Raw genomic sequence first — 24,517 nt, forward strand, 5'->3', positions numbered from 1 at the left:
CTGTGGCTGTTCCCGTTCCCTCGGGCAGGGCCGGGCGGCGGCCGCGTCTCGTCCTCGCTGCCCCCACCTCCCCCTGCCTCGCAGTGGTCGGCGCCGGTGGCGGGGAGGGCGGGGAGGGAGCGCGGCGCCGCCGCATGCGTCGCTGATGGAGCCGGGCTCGGGGCTGCCGCAGCGCAGGGCGGGGGGCGGCGGGCTGGACCTCGGGGCGGGTTCGGCGGCGGGGTCGCCGGCGCTCTCGGGGGGACAGTCCCGCCGCAGGAAGCAGCCGCCGCGCCCGGCCGACTTCAAGCTGCAGGTGATCATCATCGGGTCGCGGGGGGTGGGCAAGACCAGCCTTATGGAGCGATTCACCGACGACACCTTCTGCGAGGCCTGCAAGTCCACCGTGGGTAAGGGAGCGCGTCCCGTCCCGTCCCGGGGGAGGGGGCTCTCCTCCCCCCGTGCTCTCGGGGCCCGGCCGTGGGAACGCGGGGCTCGGTGCGGCGGCCGCCCTTCCCCAGCCCCTGTCCCGCCTCTCCCCGAGTGCGGGCCCGCTCTCCGCGTGCCGGGCATTCCCTCCCAGACCCTTCGCTCCTCCGGGGCGCGCGGTGGTCCCCGTCCCCTTCCCGCCCAGGCCAGCGGGATTGGGTCTCCCCGCGTGGGTTCCTCGGCCATGGGAAGCTCAGGGGCTTCACAGCTCTTCTTGGAAGGATCGTGGATGTCCTAGTTACCTTTGGGAGTTCTGAGAAGCTGCTGGCTGTCCTGTTTCAGCCTTGCTAACGGCAAACAATTTAAACAAAAAATTAGGCATGGTTGGTAAAGCAGGTTTTTGTGCTTAAGTCTTAGATGTTGCGTGTAAGGAGACAGAAGTATTTCAGGAGTTGAAAAGTTGCAGTGTGTATTCTGTGTACTCTTCCAGTGTATTCAGCTACTCTTCCAGACTGCAGTCAGATTAACTCCAGATGGCTGCTGTGGCTTCATGAAGAACCTCCTGTGATGTTAGATCCGAGGTTAATGTTTTGTTTCTTGAGAACACTGCGTGTTTGGCTCTTCATACAACTAACTAGAGAGCAAGCTTCTAGTTCTGTAGTGTGCTGTCTTATTCATGGTTTAGTCATCTGTGCGAGTCTTGGAGGTAATTTAATGCCTACCGTCTTTTAATACACGAGTGTGTAAAGGGAGGAAAACAAGCTAGTTAGCCTGCGTTGTTATTAAGAGTCCTATCCTTGGAGTTGAACTCTTGAGTATTGCAGCAAGGTGGTTGTTAAAGTCTCTGTCACTGGAAAATATGTATGCCTAACTTAATTGTAGCTTGGAATGTGAGGAAGTTTATAGCATCTGATGAAAAGTGATTATATTGCCTTTTGGAAGCTGAGTTAGTACTATCCAAAACGGTCTTCCAATAAGAAAATAATGCACAGTTACTCATACTTTTGTTTCAATATGTGTTTTTTCGGTTATTTAATTCTTTCCTAGGCTGTCTAAGAATCCAGATATGGTAGTGCAGAGTAGCACTGTTACATTGATAATTTTTTTGATTTGAAGTTGGCAGCTTAACCTTGGAGAAGTGAGAAAGACAGTGATAGCATATCAGAGGCATTAATGCTCAAGGGATGTGTTGTAATGAAGAAATGCTGATGGCTTCTCTAGATGAGCAGATTAGTTAAATTTATAGTACAACTCAAATACAACTAATAGAGGAATGCATTCTTTATACATTCTCCTGGTCTAGACATTGTTTTTAACTCTCCTGCATCTTGTTTAGGTTGACCCACATTAAGGGTTGCTTCAAGTCTGGGCTGCTCTCTGTAATTGGGGTTAGTTTCCTGCCGTGAATCTTGGGAAATGAGAGGAGGTGGTCTAGACCCCGGTCCAGACTTCCAGGGTGGTGCCTTTTGAACAAAACTGATTTCCTAAATAACTGAGACAGTGATTTAAGCAGAAAAGTTTCCTTATTTTAAAGAAAAAACAGGAAATAAGTAGTGATATGCTGCTAGACAGAAGGTTACATAATTTTGTTGTACAAATTGTGCCAACATAAAGGAGCATAGAGAAATCAACTTGTGCCAAAATACATGTAGAAGGACTCAATAGTAATGGCATTCTTTCAAGGTCCTCAGACTAAACTTGAGAACTGTTGAGATTCCCCCAGATCTTTTGAATGCTAAATGAAAGAGCTTTTCATAGTCAGCTCATACTCTGCTTTTTTTTGCACTATAAAGTAAGAAAAAGTAACCTCTGGTATTTACATTTCATATTGATTGAAAATAACCCACACTCCAAAACAACCTGAGTTCAGCCTCTAATACACAGTTGAAATCCTAAAGCTCTTCCTTTGTCACCATGAACTGCAGTGGTTTTCAAGAATTGCAAGTGGAGAATGTGTTTTGAAACATCAGTGAAAACCCTGTGACTGATCCAGTTTCAGAGGAAGTTATCTAAACTGAATATATATATTGAGATTTAATTTGAAAAGGCTATGTAACCAACCAAAAAACTGCATGTTCTTTTATGTACCTTATATTAGCAAAGCTGTATTTAAAATGGAATGCTGGAACACATATTTCCTTACCTTGGTATTAATGGTCTCAACCTTACTTTCATGCTTTTATATTAAACCTGTGGATGTGTAGGACAAAGAGAACAACATTTAGCACCTTAAGCTTTTGTATGAAAGCAGAGGCTACTCAGAGGACTTCCTCCGACAGTGAAAGAATTGCAAATGTACAAAGACCTTTTCTGTCTCCTGTCTCTAAGTGCTGATAATAATGCCGTGTCATTGAAAAGTGGAGTGTTTCTGCAGAAAAGGGAAGGTGTGGAATCAGTTAAGAAAGATACAGTATTTAAATGCTAATTTAAGAAGACTACATTGCCAGATTGGTAAAGAAAATTCTCTAATAAAAACACATCAACATGTCTTCAGTCTCAGCTCAGATACTGAACTTCTTTGAAAGTGTTCAAAAATAGCTTGGCAGATTTCAGCACATTATTCATAACGGTACACAATGTGCTGTTGATCTAAAATTCTTTTGATGTATTTATTTTGGGCATGAAATTATTTGCATGGAATATTGTGTCTCCTTAAATCTGCTATTTACATAGCACTGAGAATACCCAGCATGCTCAAATATTTACTGATTTCTGAAAAATGTAAAATTACTTTCTCCATGCCAGTGTTAAATCCACTGTCTTTCTGTAATGGAATGATAACTTGTTCAAGGCTAATATTGGCATATTAGCTTTGTCAACAAATATAAATCTACACTTTTAAAGTAAAATTTGATCTCCATTTATTATTTGTTGCCTCCCCCCATGCACCTGCATTATTCACATAGGAGCAGAATCCAAAGCTATCACTCGAAGGTCTTCCAGAGTTGACAAATAAAAAAAGATATGCCAAATATGGTGTGGAAAAGGATGATCTTTCCACAGGTAGTAGATACTCATTGCTGCGTTTGTAAGAAGATTCAAGGATTGGGGTGAAGAAAAAGTGTTTGCCTCTGCTTCTTCCCTGACTAGTTCTTATCCTAAAAGATATCCTAATTCACATCTCCATAGTGGTGATGTTAAATATATATATATATATATATATATATCTATCTTAATGGTGCTATCTCGCCCTCTTTTTCATCAGAGTCCCTTTATTTAATATTCAATGGACTCTGTTCTCTTCCCAGCGTCTGTCCAACTACTGCTCAGTCTCATGGTTGTATGTCCTACCTAATCCACCAAATCTTAGTTCATTCTCAGTGTCTCTGCTGTTTTTCTTCCATGACAGATCTACAGAATTCTGTACTCAGCAGTATTTCCTGTCGATCTAATTTTGCCACAGATTATTACACTTCTCTCTGGGTTTTATTCTCTGAACCTGAGGTTCCTGCTCTCCCAAACCTGAGGCCCTGTACTGACTCACCTCTCAGGATGCTGATTGTCCTGGTCCCTCAAATCAAGTTGAGCTCCTCAGCTTTTGTTTTACATGCTGGCTCAGTATGTAAAGTCTCTTGAGACCTAGTCTTATCTTTCAGCTCTTTTTCACCAGGTCTAAAATCATCCCAGGAAAGAGGCCTTGCCCTTGATGATGCCAGTGCAGTTCATGTGCCTTGTGCCTTGCTGGCTCTTTTACCAGCTGTTCATAGGAAACCAAAGTATCACTTGTAGTAAACACTAAAGCTTCCTTCTGTCCTCATTTACAAGCAAAATAATAGGTGGAGTTTGTAATGGGAAGGTTTGTTGTGGATCAGGATGGGAATTTAGTGACCTGTGATCTGTGCTGGGCTAATAGCAGCCTGGGGGATCCAGATCAGTGGCATGTAAATGCACTGTGGTGCAAGACTCCTTTGACTTCACAGAAATGCTCTTTGACCTTGTTTCACCTTCATGTGAAATGGTATGGAAGTTGGAAATGCCTAAGATTTTCAGAGGTCCATAGCTTTTTCCTTCCAAGTGGTATTTTTCCTATTAATTTTTTTAAAATACCCATGTCCTTGCAAAATTCCTAGTGCAGAAAACAATAGTGAAAACTTTAGCTTTGTATTTTATCAGAATACTCTTAAGTAAGGCAACTTCTGTCTTCAGTATATAGATATTTATATGTGATGTACAAATATACACATATATATCTTTCTATATGTACGTATACATATGCTTGGGGTTTCTGTCACAATTCAAACCTATCTTCGTTCTCTTTATCCTTAAAAAATGTGGGCTAACAGCATAAGTGTTCAGTTTCATTCCCATAAGCTTGTCATATAATTATTTTCACTTAAAAGTATCAGACTACTCATTTTCAAAGTACCTGCCATTTTTCAGAACTGCCCTTTAAGTTGCTCCTCAATCTTTTTGGTTATCTAATCAGTACTCATTCTTACAGGCACTGTAAACATAGTATGTGGCTTACTAATAATTTGGATTTTTTTTTTCAGTAAATCAAAATTATGGCTTAAAAATAAATTTAGTAATTAGATGTGATCTGAGATGAAGAACAATCTATAAAATTTTCAGAAAATCACCCTGAGTGAACCAGAAGAACATTTCTCTCTTTGATACACTTGTGTGCCTGTGGACTCTCTGACAAGTATAATTCATTTTAATTTTTCTTTAAAAATTTTTCACCCTTCAATAAGATGGCACTGAAAGCTTACTTGGTGTGGGGGGAGGGGAGAAAGAGTAGAAATAGATGTTTCTTAGTTTACCACATTGTGACAAAGTAAGATGTTCTTGCTTTAATCAAGAAACAGCTCTAAACACAAGGTGAGAAATCTCTGCTGTTGTATAAATAAAAGGAAGGAAGTTTTGATGAGGGATAAGTATTTCTTTGAGAATTGACTGTTCTTTTGTGTATCCAGGGTATTAATACAGCTGGCTTTATGTGTTGGCTTTTTGACTAGTGCAGAATGGTGTAAATAAACCATACCAATACCTTATTAATGGTGCTACTGCAGTTTCTTGCCAAACTATAAACAGAGAAGAGCAGGAGGCTGGAAACTCACAGAGAAAAACAGTTTTGTCTTCCACAAGACCTTAAGATAATCAGGGAGCACATATGAACCTCCTTGTTTGTCTTAAGAAGTGCAAATTATGACAGAAGCCTGTGTCCCCTGGAAGTTGCCTTTTACCTTTAGGAGCAGTGTAGTCACTTGTAATAGACAACATAGAGACTCCAGCAAGTGAAAACACCTGGCCAGTCATTGTTTGCCTCAGATGTGTCAACTAAGTGTATTTTACAGCATTTGGTATATAGTCAGCAATGGTTTGCTATGCATAATCATTTGAATCCTCGTAAGTGAACAAAACCATAATTTAAAACAGGAAAATGTAGGTAGATAATTTAAATTATTAGAGTTTAGGAACAGGGTTTTGTGAAGGTATGGGGTTTTTAATTAACAAGAGGTTACAAGGAAGAGTAAATTTGAAGTTGACTTTTTTTTTTTTGTTTATAAACTAGATGTTAACTTCAGCTGATAGACATATTCGGGCACTGGGTTATATCAACACTACAGGACTGTCAGAGAGCCTTGTAGCACCTAGTCAGGACATATATGAGAATACGCAAGTAAAACAACAGGCAGAGTGAAGAGGCCACTTGAATGGTGTCAAATGGGGAGCTTAGTTTGCAAGGAGAGTGGAATGCAGCTGTCAGACTCAGTCTCTGCTGTGAACAGCTGAGCGTGTCAGTAGCGAAGAAAAAGAAGAAAGTAGGGCCATATGATTCCCTGGGCCTTCTGGAAGTTGGGTAGCAACACTTCTACAACTCATTTCTGCTGATATCCCAAGGAGAGGGAAACTTGATGCTCAAAACAAAATGCTGATTTCAGTCTGATTTTGAAATAGGTTCTGCCTTCTAAAAATCTAAATAGTGTTGCTCGTGAAATAACCTTTCTTTTTCCATTCAGTTTTCCTTTCATGTCAGGCAGTTGCAGACCAGTAGCTCAGTGTGTTTTTCTGTTTTATAATCAGAAGTTTGAAAAGAAGTCTTGTTCATGAAACCACAGAGAAATACTCCTTCCAATTTCTTCTTCCACCTCGTTCTGTTCACCAACATTTTGGTGCATGCTTTGAACTTAGTATCCTAAATAGTGTCAAAAGCCTACATTTTCTGAAAGGCCTTACGATTTTACTGTTCACAAGAATGTAAAGAAATTATAATTTTCTCCATTCTCACTGAATTGGGAAGTACCAAGCATCTGAAATGTTTAGAAGACGTGTATTGAAAAAAATCACTTGACAGTACACCTTCAAAATCTACTCACTGCATGTATATTATACAGAAGAAAAATATTTGGTATCTGTTTCATTCTAGTCTGTAGCACAGTTGCCAGTTGAGGTATGGGTGCACTTTTATTTTAGGCGAGCAGTCTCAAATGTCTGCATGTTAATCATTCTAGAATTACATGTTTGAAGCTCTATGGACAATGTATTTTACCTGCCTCTAAAATAATCCCCACACAGACTTATATCTGACTCAGCACTAAATGATTCCAAATCTCTTCTTTAAATTTTTTTAATTTATAGCATGCAGTTTGAAAGAGGCATTTCCACTTTGGTGTGTTTTAAAAACTAAGTGCTTGCCCTAGAGCTTCAATTAAAATAAGACAAAATGGGTTTGGGCTTTTTTTCCTGGGAGCAGTTTCTATAACCTTTTCCTGTCCTCCCTATGTACCTTTTGTTGTGGATTGCTCCCCCCCCCCAAGATGATAGTAATCAGAAAGCATGCTCTTGAGCATCTTTTCGTTGACTTTGGCAGTTTTGGGATAGGTGTAAGTATTGTATTGTTTGAGTTACAGACCAGGACTAATAAAGATGGTTATTACGTCAAAACTCATGTGACCTCAGTTATTGAATGTAGCATAAGTAAGAAAAATTTTTGCATTATGCTGTCAGATGTCCAAATTAAATAACCTGTCATAGTCTTCAAATTATATGTCTGTTTTAATGGCTAATTGGTATATAACCTCTGAATTTTTAAACTGATTGTGTTTCTTTAAGCACGGTCTGATTATCTTTCACTGATTGAATTACTTTGATGCAAATCACTAATAGGCCTCTGAAAACTGAATCCATTGGAATTGATTTTAGTTGGAGGGGTTTTTTGTGCTCTATTTGCATCTGTTTTCCCAGCTCTTCCATTAACTTTGTTACCAGGAAATCTTGTCCACTGAAAGGTCACTCTGTGTGCATTAAGCAAAACTGTTTCCACTTTCTTTTTCTGTCTTTTATGAAAAGAAATTAAATATTGCAAACTTAAACACAAAGTGGATAGTAAGACGTTTCTTTGCTATTTTATTTCTAAACAAATACTTTTAGCTTTAAAAAGAAACACTGCACCCAGTTGTATTTCAGTTTGTGCTTTAGTAGATGACTTCTAGTTCCTGTTTGGGGTGAGAAATTAACCTACTGTAGTCAGTTCTGGGCTAGGTTTCATTTTTATAGGATTTCAGTCTTGAGTTTGAAACAGTTTCAAGTTTGGTTCATTGACAAGAGATGTCATCCTCAGTGACTTGCCCTTATCTAGAACTTCTATTTTGAGTCTCTGTTCTCTTTCTTTTAAGGCTGTTTAGTTTTGAAAAGAGTGCAGATGGGTTCTTTGGCTGTGTGTTTAATATACTTTTAAACCCTTCTATCCTAGTAGCCCTTTGTTTTTCCTGGAGGAGGCAGGCATAGCTTCAGTTGAGTGCATGTTGTAATATATGTTCTTTGCACAAGGTATATTTTTCATCCAAAGTTCATGTGCTACTAAGAACAACCATATATATATGGTTATAATGTATATATAAAATGTTGCAAATCCTTTACTTACGTGATACACACCACGTTAGTGGTGCTGTCCTTAATGCCTTATTTGACATATATGTAGGCTGTGGGGACAGAAGAGTTGCTCCTTTGCAGTTTTATGTTGTAGGGCAAGCTCAATCAGTATACCTTCAAATGCTTAAATAAGTGCAAAATCAGAAACCCAAACCAGAGACTGAGATCTGTATTTTTGTGCATTTTTCATTAGTTCTCATAAGATGTTTGTTTGGACTCCTGAAAAAGGCCTTTCCAGCGAAAAATGAGGGTCAAAATGTGACATCCAAAACACATACCATTTTAATCCGTAAAAAGAGAGATGGTGATTTGGATTTACTTGTTGTCTGAGTGTAATAAATCTGGAAAATTATTGATTGCCTGTTACCCGTGCCAGCCTGATACGTAGAGACAAGGCTGGCTTTTTAATGGGAGGGGAGATTGCAATAAACCTTTTGGTTCCCCTTACATCACTGTGACCTGGCAAGTGGCACACTTCAGTATGGTCATAAGCACATGCACTTGTCAGATTTCCTGGCATGTGTATATTTTCTTATTCACTGACAATAAATTAGCCAGCAGGCCTTTAAATGCAAGCTAGGTAGCATGCAAACCACTGATAGTTTGCTGGTGTTGTAGCAGCTAAAGAGAGTTTTTTAAAATCACTTCTTTTTATAAGATATGTTGTTCAGATTTAATGGAGTTGTCAAGAGTAATTGTATGGATAGCAAAACTTTTCATTTAGGTATTTCCATTAACATATGTCAAGCTAAATAGTTTCTTTCATTGACCTTTTTCTTAATTCAATGCAATATTTGAAATTGAAGTGGAAAACAAATTATTGTGTTGTTGTTTTAATTGAATTACTAATTTGTATGTAAACTCAAAGCACTGGCTTTGGCAGTCTATGGTGAAACATGCTAATGAAACCTGACAGGCTTAGGAATTTGTTTCTTCGTGTGCAAAAGGAAAGCTGCCTGATTTTTTCCTTCAGTATTGGCAGACATGATGCTTTTGGTATTGTGTTGATGCTTGCAGAGCATTACTAATTATAAAAAGTAGTTGAGCAACCTCTGCACAGTTCTGGCATTCTGTCTGACTTAAGTATTAAATGATTCAAACAATTCTGTAGAAGATTGTCTGCTTTTCCAAAACTGTTACTTGTATGTATTGTTCCTTGCAAAATTTCACAGTAGGGAAATATTTCATGGTATAACTTTAGGATGATTAACAGAAAGATCTGCCTTTAAAATAAGAATACTGTTGACATATTATTTATTTTGAAACCATCTCTTTAATATGTAGGCTTTTTTCTATTTCATTTTATTCATATGTTGTGCCTTCCAGTCCCAGGAAGTCCCAGGTTGAAAATGTGGTTTATTACAACAGTTGAATTTTCTCTCCATAGTTCATTATTTTTCATTTTTAAAAATATAACAAAAGCTTTTTGTTTCTTGGTTTGTGTAAGACAGCAGTGTATAAACCACTTCCATAAAAATAAAAATACTTTGGTTTTGTAGTTATTGAAACACTCATGAAGTCCCTGTGGCAGTTTTAACACTCACCTTGGGATCAGAGATGGTTTAGACTTTTTTAGTATCAGATAAATGGCAAATAATATAATATGTTGTGCATGACAGAATGGCAGGATTGGGAATTGGGATTGAGATGTCTGGGCAGTTATATTCAAACTTCCTTGAGGACAGAAGAGATTTGAGGCAAGCAATTACAGTTAATTAAGTAAAGTTACTATCTTGTAGACAAGGTTGTGACTATTAAGACAATTGCATTTTATATTTTAAATGCATTTATATAGAGAAAAGGCTTATAACAGTAGAAATGGATGTGTTTCTTTAAAAATATACCATTATTAGGATAGAATTACAAGAGTTCTCATTTCGCACACTTTGGATACTAGAACATAGCTGGGTCATTTCTCTCCTGCTTTTGCACTAGCAGACAGCCGCTTTTCAGAAGTGTACAAAAAGATTTCTTGAAGTTAGGATTAATAAATTCTTTGAAATTTTAATAATTCTAATACTTTTGTCAATTTGCATTGAATACTTGAAAATTGCCGTTAAGATTTTAGACTGTTTAGTACAAATCAGTTTAACAGTTTCATTCCTGGGGTTTGAATGAGATACCTGTTGGTAAGTGAAGTACAGGCATCATATGTCTTGAATAGCTCTCCAAGAATTGGTGATTAAGTGTGCTAGACTCTATTAAGGACATGGAGAACGAGAACAAATGTCATGGTGTGATGACCATTAGTTTTATCAATAAACAGTGTCCAGCTGCAAGCTGTTAGAGGGGATATTTGTTTAGGAGAATGAAGGTCAGTGATCCTTCCATTTATTTAATCTGACTGAACAATGTCCACCTGCTCTGCAAACTAAAAGTAGGGATATAATGGCCAAGTTCAGCCCCTTCTGTCAAAATTCAATCTCATTTCTTAATATTAGCAGGGACACCCAATTTTTACCACGAGTAATCTTCGGGAAAATGTGTAGTTCTTGTTTGAGAAAATAAAAACCATTTTTCCTCTTCAGTTTCATCCCTGTTCTTAGTTTACAATTGCATGTGAAATAGCAAAAGTGTTTCCAACACGTTATGTTTCTATTGCTTGAGTGTATGGGTCTGAACCGTGTTCTCATGTCTTTTTATTTCTCCCTTTTTGATTTAGCACTGTTAGGAGGGATGATGTTTAGAAGGAAGAACTGAAACAAAAATCTTCATACAAATGTATCCTAAAATAAACAGGTTCACAATCTACAAATCTATGATATTCTAGGACATTTATTCCCTGAAATATTTTTGTAGTTAAGGTGGTAATCTTTTGTGTCTAGGTATTGTTTGACCACAGTATGTCTTGTGTTGGTGGCCAGCAGTATTTTTTTTAATAGAAGTTAAAATCTTTCTGTATAACAAAGTCTTTGTGGTTCTATCTTTGATATTTAGCGTGCATTCAAAATGAGACTGGAGTTTTGAGGTGGTGAATAAAAATACCATACAGGTATAAAATAAATTTTAAAAGTCAAATGCCCTCTTTGAATATAAGAAGTTTGCTAATAAATATTTGTAGGAGTTAACAATGACAGTGCTGACAAACTTCTTTATAAACCAACCTCAATTCCAGCACTTCTACTACAGCACTTTACAGATGCTAAGCATCCATCCTGGAAGCCAGACCTGTATTGTTCCTGCTTCACAAACAGCAAAACTGATGTGGAGGGATTGGTTTTGCTCCATGCTTCCAGGGCATCTGTGCCAGTTGGAAGTAGAACAGGCTTGTCCTTGACAGTCAAGGTGAACAGGAGAGGAACAATCATACTGTGCCTGTTGTTTTACTGTTGTGTTGGGTTTACCTGCTGCTGGAAATTTTGCATGAAGTGGAAGGTTTATGTTGTGATGTTGCCAAATTGGATGGCTCACAGGCTATATAGTGGTTGTCAAATCCCCATGATGTTCCTGAGTTGACCCATAGTGGTGCAAACCCTTCTGCTTGTTCAGACTGTTACAAGTTGATCTAAAATAAAAAGTATCAAAAAATAATAATTGCACCCTCATTACTTTTGCTTCTTATTCCTCCTTTTCTGTTTACTGTATTTTATTTATAGGTGTTGATTTTAAAATCAAAACAGTAGAGCTAAGAGGAAAGAAAATTAGATTACAAATCTGGTAAGTAAAACAAACATGCAACCAGCAGTATGTTTTAATTTTTATGTTCTAGCATGAATTAATATGCTTGTCTAATACTACTATTAACTGTTATAAGCTGGTTTAGCTCTTACCCTGTTACTTCTCTCCTCCATCCCCACAAGACTTAAACAAAATCAAATAGCTCTTAGATTTTTGTGAGGGTAAAGGAGGAGAAGGAGAGATAAAGTTAGAAGTAGGGCATGAGTGTAATTACTGAAATATTAATGCATCACAAAGGCCTCGAGCCCCTTTTCCTGGAAGAATGACATCACCTACACAAGAAATAGGAGTTCTACAAACAACAAAAGTTGACTGTGTTAAATAGACATTAGAGAAAGTGCATTTTGTTTTCTTTGTTTTTCTGGACTGATTAAAACTGACCTTCATTGTAACAGCAATCATAAAGCAACTGTGAAGTATTTTCTAATCTGTTTTTCTAAAACTTGGTATAGGCAGTGCTGTTTCTTTGACACTGTTTTTAAATAACTTCAAAGCAAAGGGCATTCAAGACTTAAGTAAATCATATCCACTCTAAACAGCATGGAAAAATAAAGCAATTTCATGCAAATAAGACTGTACCTTTACTGGTACTGATGTCCTACTACAGGAAGTTCGATGTCTGAGCTAAACTCTTCCTTTCTGGAGTAGGCTACATGTTTTCTGGTAATGGTTCTCCATGTTAGTGATAAATACAATTTTTGTTGTTTAGAAATTATTGAGCTTAACAGCTCCTTTGTTTTGCAGAGCAGTACAATACATAAACATAATTATGAGAGAATAAACCAGCTATGTTCTATACATTAATCTTACATACTACTGTGTAGAAGCTTAGCTTTGGTTTATTAACAGTGTGTGATGCATAATTGGCATTGTAGTTAAACTGTTTAAGCTGCTAACAATCCATGGAGGGGGGGAAAAGCTCTAAATATTCTTTTTATTACACTTTTGGGATTTTCTGGTAGTTTTTTGTTCTTAACTACATAGATGCAGTGAATTCAGTTTACTAACTCCTCTTGGCAGGTCACCATCAATTCTGTCTGTCACACCATGTGTCTGTCTTGCTTCCCTCTGAGTTAACTGCTGCTTCATCTTTGGTCTCATCAGTCACCTAACACTTGAATGTTAGTGGCATGTCTTCATTCATCTGTCCCTGTTTGGAAACCTATGACCACAAGACTGGCAGTTGAGCCAGCAATTGTTAGCCAGGGTCTGCTGAAGCTGACAGAGGTAACAAAAAATTCTGATGTGGAGATGCTAATGTATGCCTAATATGCATTCGTACTGTGAAATGTGCTAAGCTTATAAAAACAATTCTCATGTTGAATAAATACATTCTAGGAATGAAGTTTTTTTGGAAAAGAGATGTTTAAACCATTATTTTCCACATATTGAGAATATGCTAGTAGGATATAGGAAACTTCAAAAATTAAGTTTAAAAGTTCATAGGTTGCTAAGATGAGATAATAACTCCTGTGGGAAGCCCTACTAAAATGGCAAGGAAAACACAATGTAAAGAGATATTTTAAAATATGATAAAATTCATGAACATGACATCCTGCTCCTAAGTGTCACTTTGTCTCCAACAGTGGCTGTTAAAATGTTGTTCTTATACTTAATCTTTAAAACTGCCTTGGCATACTTTCAGTTTTTTAGAAAAGCAATTAGATAAGCATGACTTTTGCTAATGAATTCTGAATTGTGTTGTGTATGTTGTTGGGCCTACCTATAAACTCTTATTATCACAGAATCATTTAGGTTTAAAAAGACCCTTAAGATCAATGAGTCCAACCATTAACCCAGTGCTGCCAAGTCCCCCACTAGACACTGTCCCCAAGGGTCATGTCTGTTAAGGTGACTCAACCACTGCCCTGGGCAGCCTGTTTCAACGCTTGACAATCCTTTTGGTGAAGAGATTTTTTTCCTAGTAGCCAATCTAAACCTCCCCTAGTGGAACTTGGGGCTGTTTCCTCTTGTCCTGTCCCTTGTTACTCGTGAGAAGAGGCCGACCCCCACCTGGCTAAAGCCACCTTTCAGGGAGTTGTAGAGAATGACAAGGTCACCCCTGAGCCACCTCCTCTCCAGGCTAAACAACCCCAGCTCCCTCAGCTCCTTATTGTACCTCCAGTGGTTAGATTGAAGAGGAAAGCAGTCTACCAAGTCAAACACTTGGAAGTTTAGGAATGCAGAGTTCAGTTGCATGGCTAAAACAGTCTCCTTTCATACCTACACAGTGACAGAATTTCGGTTGCCTCATACTTCCTGGTAGTGTTACGTACATTGATTGCAGTAACTTTACTACAAGAAAACTATTTTATTCAGTGAACAGATAATTTCTGAAGTTACGCTCATCTGTTTCCTTAAAATTACTAAAGGTACATTTCAAAGCATGCAATTTTGCTTATGTTTTTTAGTAATTTGGTGATTCTACTTCAAGAGTGAAACAAGAACAGGTTTTTTTTAAGTTTCACTTTGGTATTTTTATGGTCACTTGACCTGTCTCTCCCCTGACTACTATCAGCAGAGTGTTTTCCGCAAAGCTCTACCACTTGAGTTTATCAAAAGATGCATTAAAACAGTACTGTGTTGAATATTTCAAGCAATTAGGTGTGCAAGATGTCCTTTTGAAAGCAGCTTTCACACCTGCTGCTGTTAGGAGAGTAGAATACAAAAGGGCTTGTCTCCTGTGTTCCTTTCATAATTGGCAGCTGTGCCCTGAGGATCACGGAGGTGTCTGCTCTCACCTCTAGCTTCATGTCTGGTCCCTGCTTCCCTTATTTCCCCAACTTCCAGTTTGGAAACAACCTTCTGCTTCTTAGATGATGTAATGATAGAGCTTCACTGAGAACAGAGAGTAGTATCCACCTGTTCTGTGCCATGTGGAACAGTTAGTAGTGCCCCTTGGGTTGCCAGAAGTGGTAGGATACAGTAAATCAGCTTCTGCCTTGCAGTTCTAGACTGACACAAGCTCCTGTGTCCTGTGAGAAGTAATGCCTGCATGCAGCTCAAGCCATGAGGTAGAGTAACTGGAACTACTGGATAGTGTAAGTGTCCAGGTAAATCCAAGCATCTGTGAATCAGTGCTTCTTCAAAGCTGGAAAACTGGATCAAATAATAGGAACCTCTCACTGATGCTTTGAAGCAGGACAGGCAGGTGCCTGACTGTGCCCTCTCAACTGAGTAATCTGGGCAGTCACTGACACAAGCAGCTGACATGGTCACTTCCAGCTTCCCCTCTGAAAGGAAGGACCTGGTTGTGGGAAGCAGTTATGCCCTGCCACTGCACCCAGTTCTTCACTGGGGAGCCAAGGGAGCTCTCTGATGCCTCTACAGGTTTAATGCCCAATGTAGTCAGCAACCTGGGAACAAGACAAGCTTGCTTTGTTTCTGAAGGCGTTTCAAACCAGTGCATTCTCGTAAAAGTTCACATTCTGCCTGCTGGGTTTTCTAAGAGAAAGTTGTCTTGGAAAATCACTGTCCTAGAATATATAAGAATGTAGTTTCTTTGGTTCAGTACCTCTGAAATAAATTATTTATACAATAAAAGATCTTAAATATATTTGTGGTTTATGGGAGGAAAAAAAATCTGTTTGACAGGTAGAATTAACCTCTAAAACTACTTTAAAGTGTTTTTAAAAATATTGCATGTAGATTCCATTAAAGCATGGAGCATGTGAAAGGGTTAAATTAGTGTTAAATTTTTTTGTAAATTTCAAAATATTTTCACTTCTATTGCCACTTTACATCACCACTCATAAAACATTAACTGGAGATCCAAGAGACAGTTTTGAATCTGTCCATGTGTTTGTTTCAACTGGTTTAGATAGACACAGAGAACATTTATGTAAAAGAGAAATTATCCAAACCAATTTTAATTAAGATTAACTGTATTTGTATTGTGTTTTATACAGTCTGCCATAGAACATGACAAGTCAACACTTGAAAATGGGCCTTGTGTGATTTTTTTATTTGCTTTTGTTTGGTGTAATGTATGTTTGTATTTTTGGAGTGATGTCTAGTTTCTGTTTTGGAAGCAAAAAAAAGTCAAGCAGTTGGATTCTGTAATTGCAGATTATAGCTGCTCGAGTAGTCACTGTATGTTTCTGATTACAAATTAGAAAGACCAATGCTTTTCATTTAGAAAACTTTATTGGAAAAAAAAATCAACAGAAGAAAACTGCTTTTAGTATTTAAAAAAAAAGTAGTCTGATGGGATTTTTTTTCAGTTATGCCAAGTCATTGTTTAGGTTGTATTAATTTCTTATTTGAATTTCTGGAGTTTAATTGGAACTAAATTGAACTGACTTTTGCTGTTGTGTTGATTCTGACCAGAGCAAATAAAGAACTAGTAGCACTTAGTACCGTTCATAAAGTCATGAAGTTATGTACTGTTAGCCCGGTTAAATAGGGGTCATCTCTTCTTCCAGCTTTCCACTAGTGCTTCAGTAGCTATCCTTACTAAGTTACTCCAGCTGCAGGAGGGTAATACATCCACAAAAATAATATAGCAAGAATAATTGCTCCAGCCCTGCACATGAGAAGAAGGCATTTGAAATTGGATATACTTTTAATGTTAGCTCTGCATTAGGGGTTGTCATTTTTTCCTCAACACTGGAAGAATTTGCTGCACATTTTCATGAAAAATATGATAGCAGCTGGTAGAAGATGAGATTTTCCATGCTAAAGATCAACTTGATACTCTTCTCAGACTGTAGTTTACTTAGGTAGCTGGGGTTGCATTCTAGACTTACTTATTGCAGAAATAGTGTTCCAACTTTCACCTTACAGTTTGAAGACTAATACAATGTAATGTTAGAGACAGCAAATTCAGCTTATTTTCTTCCACTTTTCAAAGGAAATAAGGGTTAGAATATCACACTCACAATCAGAAACCTGCTGACTGGTTTCATTTCCACCTGCTGCAGCAGGAGAGGTGAAGTGTGGGGCAGTCAGTGACTTCAAGCAAGGTGAAGAAAGTCAGCCATAATCCACTGTAATTGGTGTGACTCAGGTGGCAGTCAATGGTCATCTGGCCATTTATTATAGGTAGTGGGCATCCAGGCTGTCCATGGGTGTTTTAAACTGGCCACAGTATGTGGTGTGTCCCAAATAGCCAGCAAGCCAGACTACAGGTTGTGTGACATTTGGATGAAGGACCTACACAAATGGGAGCCCAGGGTGCAGCAAGCCTAGGAATGCTATAAACTTTTAAAGAGCCTGAGGGTATTGTGGAGAAAGGAGAAGCTGATAGTACCAGGTGGACTTGGAGACAGAGCACTCAGCAGGCATGGGGAAATGTGGGATTGGAGATAGCTGGAGTGGGAGAGTTGTGTAATGTTGCATAGTTCTCTTTGTGGCCTACTTATCCAGTGCACTGATGACTGGCTTCAGGGAGGGTAGTTGAATATCAGTGTGTTTGTTTCCCCTCTGTGTTTATAATTTATGAACTTAGTGATCTGGTACCCTGTGATGGAGTTCCTAAAAGTCCTTAGCACTCACCTGAAGGCACAGACAGGTGACTCTGAAGTATCCCCTTTATATCTGTATTCCACTAGGGGCACAGAAAAGAGGGAAAAGACTGGCCAGCAAAACAAACAGACAAAACCAAGAAGCAATTTTTCCCATTGCTCTAAGCAAAGATAGAATTGGTGTATTCTCCCACCTGAGGTATGCCCTTCCACCTGCCATGCAGTTACATGTGCTCAGAATGATGGAGCTAAATCCCATCCCAAATACACTTGATCAGTAGGATGGATTAGCAACAGATGACAGGGGCTGCTCTGCGAGGTCATAATTCTGAGCGTTCTGTTCATAAGGACTAGAGCAATGTTATCCATATGTGGAAAATCAACGGTTCATACTAAAATTTTTAAGTTTTTAATGGACTGAACATCCAAAAGACTTTCCAAAAAATGAATCTGACCATAATAAAGAAGTAATAGAAAAGAATGCAGAGTTACGTGATCTGAGTAATATATATATATATATAATTTCAGCTGCCAGAACTTGTATTGCTTTAGAAAAAATGCCTCATTAGTGATAAGAAAGCAACCAATTAACCCTGTAAAACTAGTCTGCAATATTACTGATGCTTGACCTTATTGAAACAGACTATCTGTTTTCATCTTCTGTAGGGTCCCAGAGGTTTGTATGAATGTAATTCTAAAGTTCTGAAAACGGGATTTGAATAAAAATAAAGCAAAAATGGATGCAATAGGAATTTGTTCTCTTCTGCCCCATGTTGCAGTGTCATTGGCTTGCAGTGAAGTGTAAGTCATTATTTTCCTGCAGGCTATGAAGCAGAGGTTCCAAATCTTTTTCCAGTGGACACTGCTTTACTTTATAAAAATCACTAGCAGATATTTGTTGCTATCAAGTACACTTGTGGCAATTTCAGGAGAAAGTTAAGTACTTCACTTTGAAACTCGCTTTCTTGAAATTCCTAAAAATTTTATGAAGAGTTAGGTTTGTGGTAGTTTATTCTGCTGCTTGTTGTGCATAGACCTTAAAGGGATTAAATCTTCAGGACAATGAATGTGGCATTTTGTGAACATGACCTTTTTTTTTTCTTGGTAACAAGTGTTTCAGGTCTCCATTGTTAATCTCATTCCCAAGTTCATTCTCCTCCTTTTGTCTAAAATGTGACTGTTGAAAAGGATTCATTTTGAATTTTTGAGTCGCAACACGCATGCACACAATTTTCCTCCCTCCCCTTTTAATTTTGATCCATCTTTTGACTTGTTCTAACAGAGAAATTTCAAAATTATCCATTGATTTTGGAGGCTGAACGCAAGCAGCAAATGCTTGATCACTTTGGAGCACCATATAACTTCCCAGTTGAGATGCCAGTCACATTTTAAGACTTAGGATATGCACCAGCTATTTTTTTAGTATAACTGCCAAAAATCTTCCCTAGGCAGGCTTGATGATGTGATTAAAAGCAGTTCAAAAGCTTCCATGGTTCAGTAAAAAATAACCCTTCTGTCTCATCTACTTTGGAACAGAAGCCATAGCTAGTATGGGTGACTTAGTGTCATGGCTGGAAAATAGCCTCCAGTGTGAATGCACCCTGTCTGAAATACCTACAGTGCTGACAGTGAGCATGGAAATGTTACTTGCACACCTCAGATAAGTAGATGTGAGTGTGAAAGTCAGGTACCTACTTGCAAAAGTTTTGCCACTTAGTGATTGCTCACTCTTTTCATTCACTTCTGTGCCAGTAGGTTCTGCAGTAGTTTTAGAGCTATGGCTGTATTGCTGTGGTTGATCCAAAAAGAGTCTAAAAGCTCAAATCAAAATTATCAGTGCAGTGCTCATTTTATAGTTGGGTGTCTGGATGTGTTTGATAAGCATGTATCCATTAATTTTTTCAGGGCTGTTAAAAAACCAAACCAAAAGACCACAAACAACAAACCCCAATAACTCAAAACCGGTTTTATCTCCTGGTACATTTTCATTGGATAGGTTCGTTCTCAGACACATATAGAAATGTTTGGTGGCCTTTCTTGGTGAAGTTAGTATGGGGTAAAGTTTTAATGTGAAAACTTTTTATGATTGAAAGTACTGCTCCATTTTTTTTCCTGACATTCATACATGTAGAAGGAAATGTAGTGTCTCTAATGAATGTGGGGATGTTATTATTAAAATGTAAACAAAGTTATTCTGTACTTTGCAAATTGGTGAAATATTTGTGCCACTGTTTGCTGCTGCTTCTTAGGGACACAGCAGGTCAGGAGAGATTCAACAGCATTACCTCAGCTTATTACAGAAGTGCCAAGGGAATTATTTTGGTGTATGATATCACCAAGAAGGAAACATTTGACGATTTACCAAAATGGATGAAAATGATTGATAAGGTATGCCTTAAGTATTTTATTTTTACATGCTTTTTTTAACAAGCTTTTTTTTCCCTCAAAGAAATTTGCGTCATCAATTTAGAATTAATAAACTACTGTCAGCTAATTTTCAGTGATGTCTTTTAGCCAGGATTTAACATTGATGTGTTTTTGTTGCAAAATGATTGTCCACTCCTGCTTTCTTGAACTAGAATTGTCCCAGTTAGAAGTGTCAGTGAAAATCTGTAACACTGCTCATTAACCTGTGCAGTGGGGGGAGGAGGGTTTGTTTCCTGTCTGTGAAATAAGGTCATTATGTTCATTCTCAGATAAACTAGAACAGCTAGTTCTCAAGTCACGTTTTAAAAATGGAATTTAAAAACTGAAAATTTTTGAAACAATGCTGGGAAGAATGTTTACCTATAAACTCTGTCAGTGTGACTCCTTATTTAGTAGAGGAATTTCCCTTTTTTTGTATTGTGTTTGAGTCACAAAATCTTATGTTTCTAGGTTTAGTTAATTAGAAATGTTTTAATTGCAGTATGCTTCAGAAGATGCAGAGCTTCTATTAGTTGGAAATAAACTGGACTGTGAAGTTGATCGAGAGATTACTCGGCAGCAGGGAGAGAAGGTAAGGACAGGTATAGAGGCAAAGCTGTTGTGGCATTGCTGCTGATGGTCCATGGCTGCTCTTGTTCAGACTTCTGGATGCAGGGAGTGTATTAAGAGTGGTGGTGGTGGTTGTCTCTCAAAATCCATATGGTGTTTATTTGTATATAAAGTGCAGTTATCTGTGTTCCTGCTGGAGTAGTGTGGTTTTGGTCTGAAGAAAGAGTAAGCTACAAGTTGGGTTACACTGTACAGTAGTGTAGGGGATACTCCTTTTGGGCTCTGAAGGGGTAGTGAAGACTTGAATTACTAATGGAGATGTATCTCTATTCAGGAAATCTTTGTGGGCCTTCTTTCAGATGTTTGCTTCTCAGTACCATTTTTGGACAGGCAACAGCCCTCCTTGATTATTTGGCTCACCTTTGCTTTCATGTTCCTTTTGTTCTTGTGCAACCCCAAAAGTGTTAAGGAACATGGCAAGAGTGTATGTTTGTTGTAGTGTGATACTCAGCACCATCTTGGTCAGAACAATGTCAGTATGGGCATACACAAACATTTGGAAGTGAAGGCTAATTCCAGACTTTTGGAATCAAGGCTAATTCTTGCATCTGTACTTCCCTTTTCTACATTTTGAATAATGAAGTTGAGATTAGCTGTTCTGGGTTCTTACTTTTTGGCAGTCTGCAGCAATATGTGTCAACTGAATACATGAATTTCTCAGATGTAAGTCTAACAAATGCAGAATGCTTTTCCAATAAACTTACTTTAAGCAAAAATTAGCTATATGTTGCAATATTTGCTGTACCATGCAGATTCAGGATTATTAGCTGAATTAGAGTGCAGTCACAGATTTGGGGAAAGTTGTGTGTTTGGGACTTTTTTTAAGGTTTTATGAGGAGGATATATTTGCTATCTGTTGCTGTTTGCACATATTTTCATGGAGTTATTTTATTTTCTCTCCCATCAGTTTGCACAGCAGATAACTGGGATGCGGTTCTGTGAAGCCAGTGCCAAGGATAATTTTAATGTGGATGAAATATTTCTAAAACTTGTTGATGACATTCTGAAAAAGGTAAAATACTCAGGTGGTAGTATTCCTCTGGTCACACAAGTGATCAATGTTTAAATAATGACTGCACATGCTTGGGAGGACAGAGAGCAAGTACAGATTGTCAGGTGAAAATCTTGGATAATATATAGTGGGCATGATGCAGTCACAGACTGTTGACCACTGCATCTCACTAGTAAGATCTAAAAGATCCTGAAATTGAGGCATTGGCTGTCAGTGAACTCTTGAAATGAGTTCTTTCTATGCAGATGACTGTTTACAGGTGATTTTTCTTTTCTTTAAGATGCCACTGGATGTTATAAGAAATGAGTTGTCCAACAGTATCCTGTCCCTGCAACCAGAGCCAGAAATCCCACCAGAACTGCCTCCCCCAAGGCCACATGTCCGTTGCTGTTGACTTGTTACTTCCTCCAGAGTGAAAAATAGGAGCAGGAGGGTAAAGGAAGTATCTGTACTACTCTGCACTACAATCATTTGGCAGTTTCTCGTTGCACTTTGTTATTCGAGTCAGAGCTACACACTAACTTGTAAATATGCAAATATGCAATCCTATGTAGGATTCAACTATAACATTTAATTATTACCCCTCTCCCTCACAATGATGTTTCATTCATTGCCCCAGTGTTATAAATACTGTACAGTCGGTGGGGGTTTGCCACACATCCAGTTGAGGAGGAGGAGAAATTAAATCTATACCTATTCTTGACATAAATGTTGTAATAGTTCTTTGTTATTATAACAGGCAGGCAGAAGCTCTTCTGGTATGAAGATAAGTATATGGTGCTTTGCTAACTATTTTAAAGACAAATTTTTTAAAAACAGAGGACTTTATGTACAAAGCTTCCATAATCAGCATTATGTTTCCTTTTAATGTAGTGAAAACATTTTTGGCTGTAGCATCCTCTGCTGACTGGATTTATTGAAAAGCTAAGTTTAATTTTTGGCAGTCTTTTATTTATTTTGTTTAATGCTGCACCCTTTCTTTGTGTACTGAGACATCACACCTGGTGCAGATCTAAGATTGCACTTTGAAATAGCATATATAATTTTCTGCATAAACGTAAATTTGGTTACAAGAATCATTAAGTTTCAATAAAAGAATGGAGATATATTCAAGCTCTAAAGGAAGGTATAAAAAGCAATGCTGCTGTCCTAGACAAATTCTTGAAAAAAAAAAAATTAAGATGATACATTTTCCTGTGTTAAGGAATATATATGTGTATTTTTGTCTGGACATCTGTAGGGTTGGGGGAAGGGAACCTAAGGTAAAATTATTTTCTTTCCTAATGGTGGAAATTATTCCCATCAAGCAAATACTGTGTTAGGATTTTGTCTGATAATGAACTTGTGAATTATATCTTTGGTATATCTTTTATTAAATGCACTGTTTAGTTTAGCTGTGGTAAATCAGTAGATACATATTTGAATAACTTGGTGTGTCCTGAATGTTGTGGTATTGAAAAACATTGTGGTCTTTCTAAACTAATGAAGTGCAAATAAAATTTTGTATTTATGAATGACAGTGGAACTGCACCTGTTATTAGAATGGCAAGTATCAAGTGATGGGTAAGAGGTAGAATGTGGAATATGGAACAACACTTGTGTTAATTTTGTTATGATTTAATTTTCTGTTTAACAGTTCCTTTAGGTGTAGTTGGAAGAGCAGCAGACATTAGTTGTTCACCTTGATCACTGCTCTGTTGGGAGAGTGATGACCTGGCCCAGCTGATATCTTCAAATAGCATGTGACTGCTTGTCATGCTGTCTTAGCAGGTGGTCGCCAGACTATTAATTACACTGACAACACAAGTATGAACCAGTCTCTTTCACACTACAGCTTCTCTACTTTACATTCTCTGGTGCTGGAACCCATTTTGTCACTTTTGCCACTCTTCTAGCCTGAACTCTGGCACTGAACAGTAAGGTATACCACTGACTTTAACAGCTTCTCTCTGCTTTATGGGAGAAAAAAAGACACAACAAACTGTTAACACAAATGAAAAAAAAAAAAAGCCCTTATTTCACTGAGTAAGCTCTGACATTCGGAATTCAATGCCATGCAGGCCTGTAGCACACCTGGATTTCTACTGACAAATTAAGGAAAGCATGGTTAATATTTGTGCTTATGTCTTCTGCCACCTTGTGCCTAAGCAGTTTGCTTTTTTACATAGTAAACTTACAGTTTACTGTCCTATTGGTGAGATAAAATGGATTTCTAAAGCACTTCTAGGAGTTCAGATGATACTGTGGGCAGTAGCAAGGAAGGGAAAATTATGGAAAGTGGATTTTGACTTGACAACCATTTTATTTCAGCTGATTTGTTTTTATTTGTACCTAGAAACTTGTGATTTTTTTTCCTGCAGTTTTTGAATTTAATAAAAATTAAGAAATTTGACTTAGATAAACTTTCTTTTTGTAATTCTGTGCTGTTTGTATATAGGCAGATTGGGATCTCAGTCTCTTGTACCAAAAATTAAAAACTATTGCATTTAAGAAGGACATAAGTGTTTGAGTGCTTGAGTGTATTTGATTATTCATTGGAAATCATAAAATTTTCAGGAAACCTGTGTGCTTTGCATCCATTATACTATGAAGAGGGTTTTGTCTCCTGATTTTCTCTCTTCAGCTTTTATATGAATCAAAACCAGTTTATTTATGCCCTTGCTCCACCTAGCAGGCATTTGTGGTGTAATGTGGGAAGAGGGGACAGGGAAAAAATGTTATTCATGCTTCTCCATTGTCTCATATGGAAATTCAGCAGTCAGCCCAGCCTGTGTTACCATCTAATGATGGACTGTTTGAATGGTCTGCACAACCATTGAGGATCACAGGATGGAAAAAAAAGGGAAGATGAGCACTGGCACATCTGTGTTAGTTAGCAGATTGCTGTTCTTTAGAAGCCCTGGTTAGAAGGAGGGGCATTCCCACTCTTCAGGGAGTGTGTAGGGATTGTTTCCTTCTCACACTGAGCCCACAATGCTTTTTACCACTAAACTCATCAGGTGCTGCTGGGGTCCTTTAGTCCCTGGCAGGTTCTTCATGATGG

The 24,517-nt window shown here is 38.2% G+C and overlaps 1 protein-coding gene across 1 annotated transcript; it reads left to right on the forward strand.

Moving 5' to 3' along the window:
* The first annotated feature begins 6 nt into the window (after positions 1 to 6).
* On the forward strand, positions 7 to 23,970 carry RAB12 (RAB12, member RAS oncogene family). Its single transcript, XM_042031293.1, has 6 exons — positions 7 to 389; positions 11,880 to 11,940; positions 19,676 to 19,814; positions 20,335 to 20,424; positions 21,370 to 21,474; positions 21,755 to 23,970. The coding sequence occupies exons 1-6, from the start codon at positions 146 to 148 to the stop codon at positions 21,866 to 21,868; spliced, it is 753 nt and encodes a 250-aa protein (XP_041887227.1). The 5' UTR covers positions 7 to 145; the 3' UTR covers positions 21,869 to 23,970.
* The last annotated feature ends 547 nt before the right edge of the window (positions 23,971 to 24,517 follow it).

This window comes from Corvus kubaryi, unplaced genomic scaffold (genome assembly GCF_017639235.1).
Source record: "Corvus kubaryi isolate FWS band 111438036 unplaced genomic scaffold, C.kubaryi_AGA036_p1.0 132, whole genome shotgun sequence".
In the NCBI taxonomy this organism is placed as follows: Eukaryota; Metazoa; Chordata; class Aves; order Passeriformes; family Corvidae; genus Corvus; species Corvus kubaryi.

Coding starts and splice junctions, on each gene's coding strand:
- RAB12 (XM_042031293.1), top strand. CDS start 146: ATGGAGCCGGGCTCGGGGCTGCCGCAGCGCAGGGCGGGGGGCGGCGGG. Junction 390..11,879: donor GGCCTGCAAGTCCACCGTGG/GTAAGGGAGCGC, acceptor TTTTATTTATAG/GTGTTGATTTTAAAATCAAA. Junction 20,425..21,369: donor CTCGGCAGCAGGGAGAGAAG/GTAAGGACAGGT, acceptor CTCTCCCATCAG/TTTGCACAGCAGATAACTGG.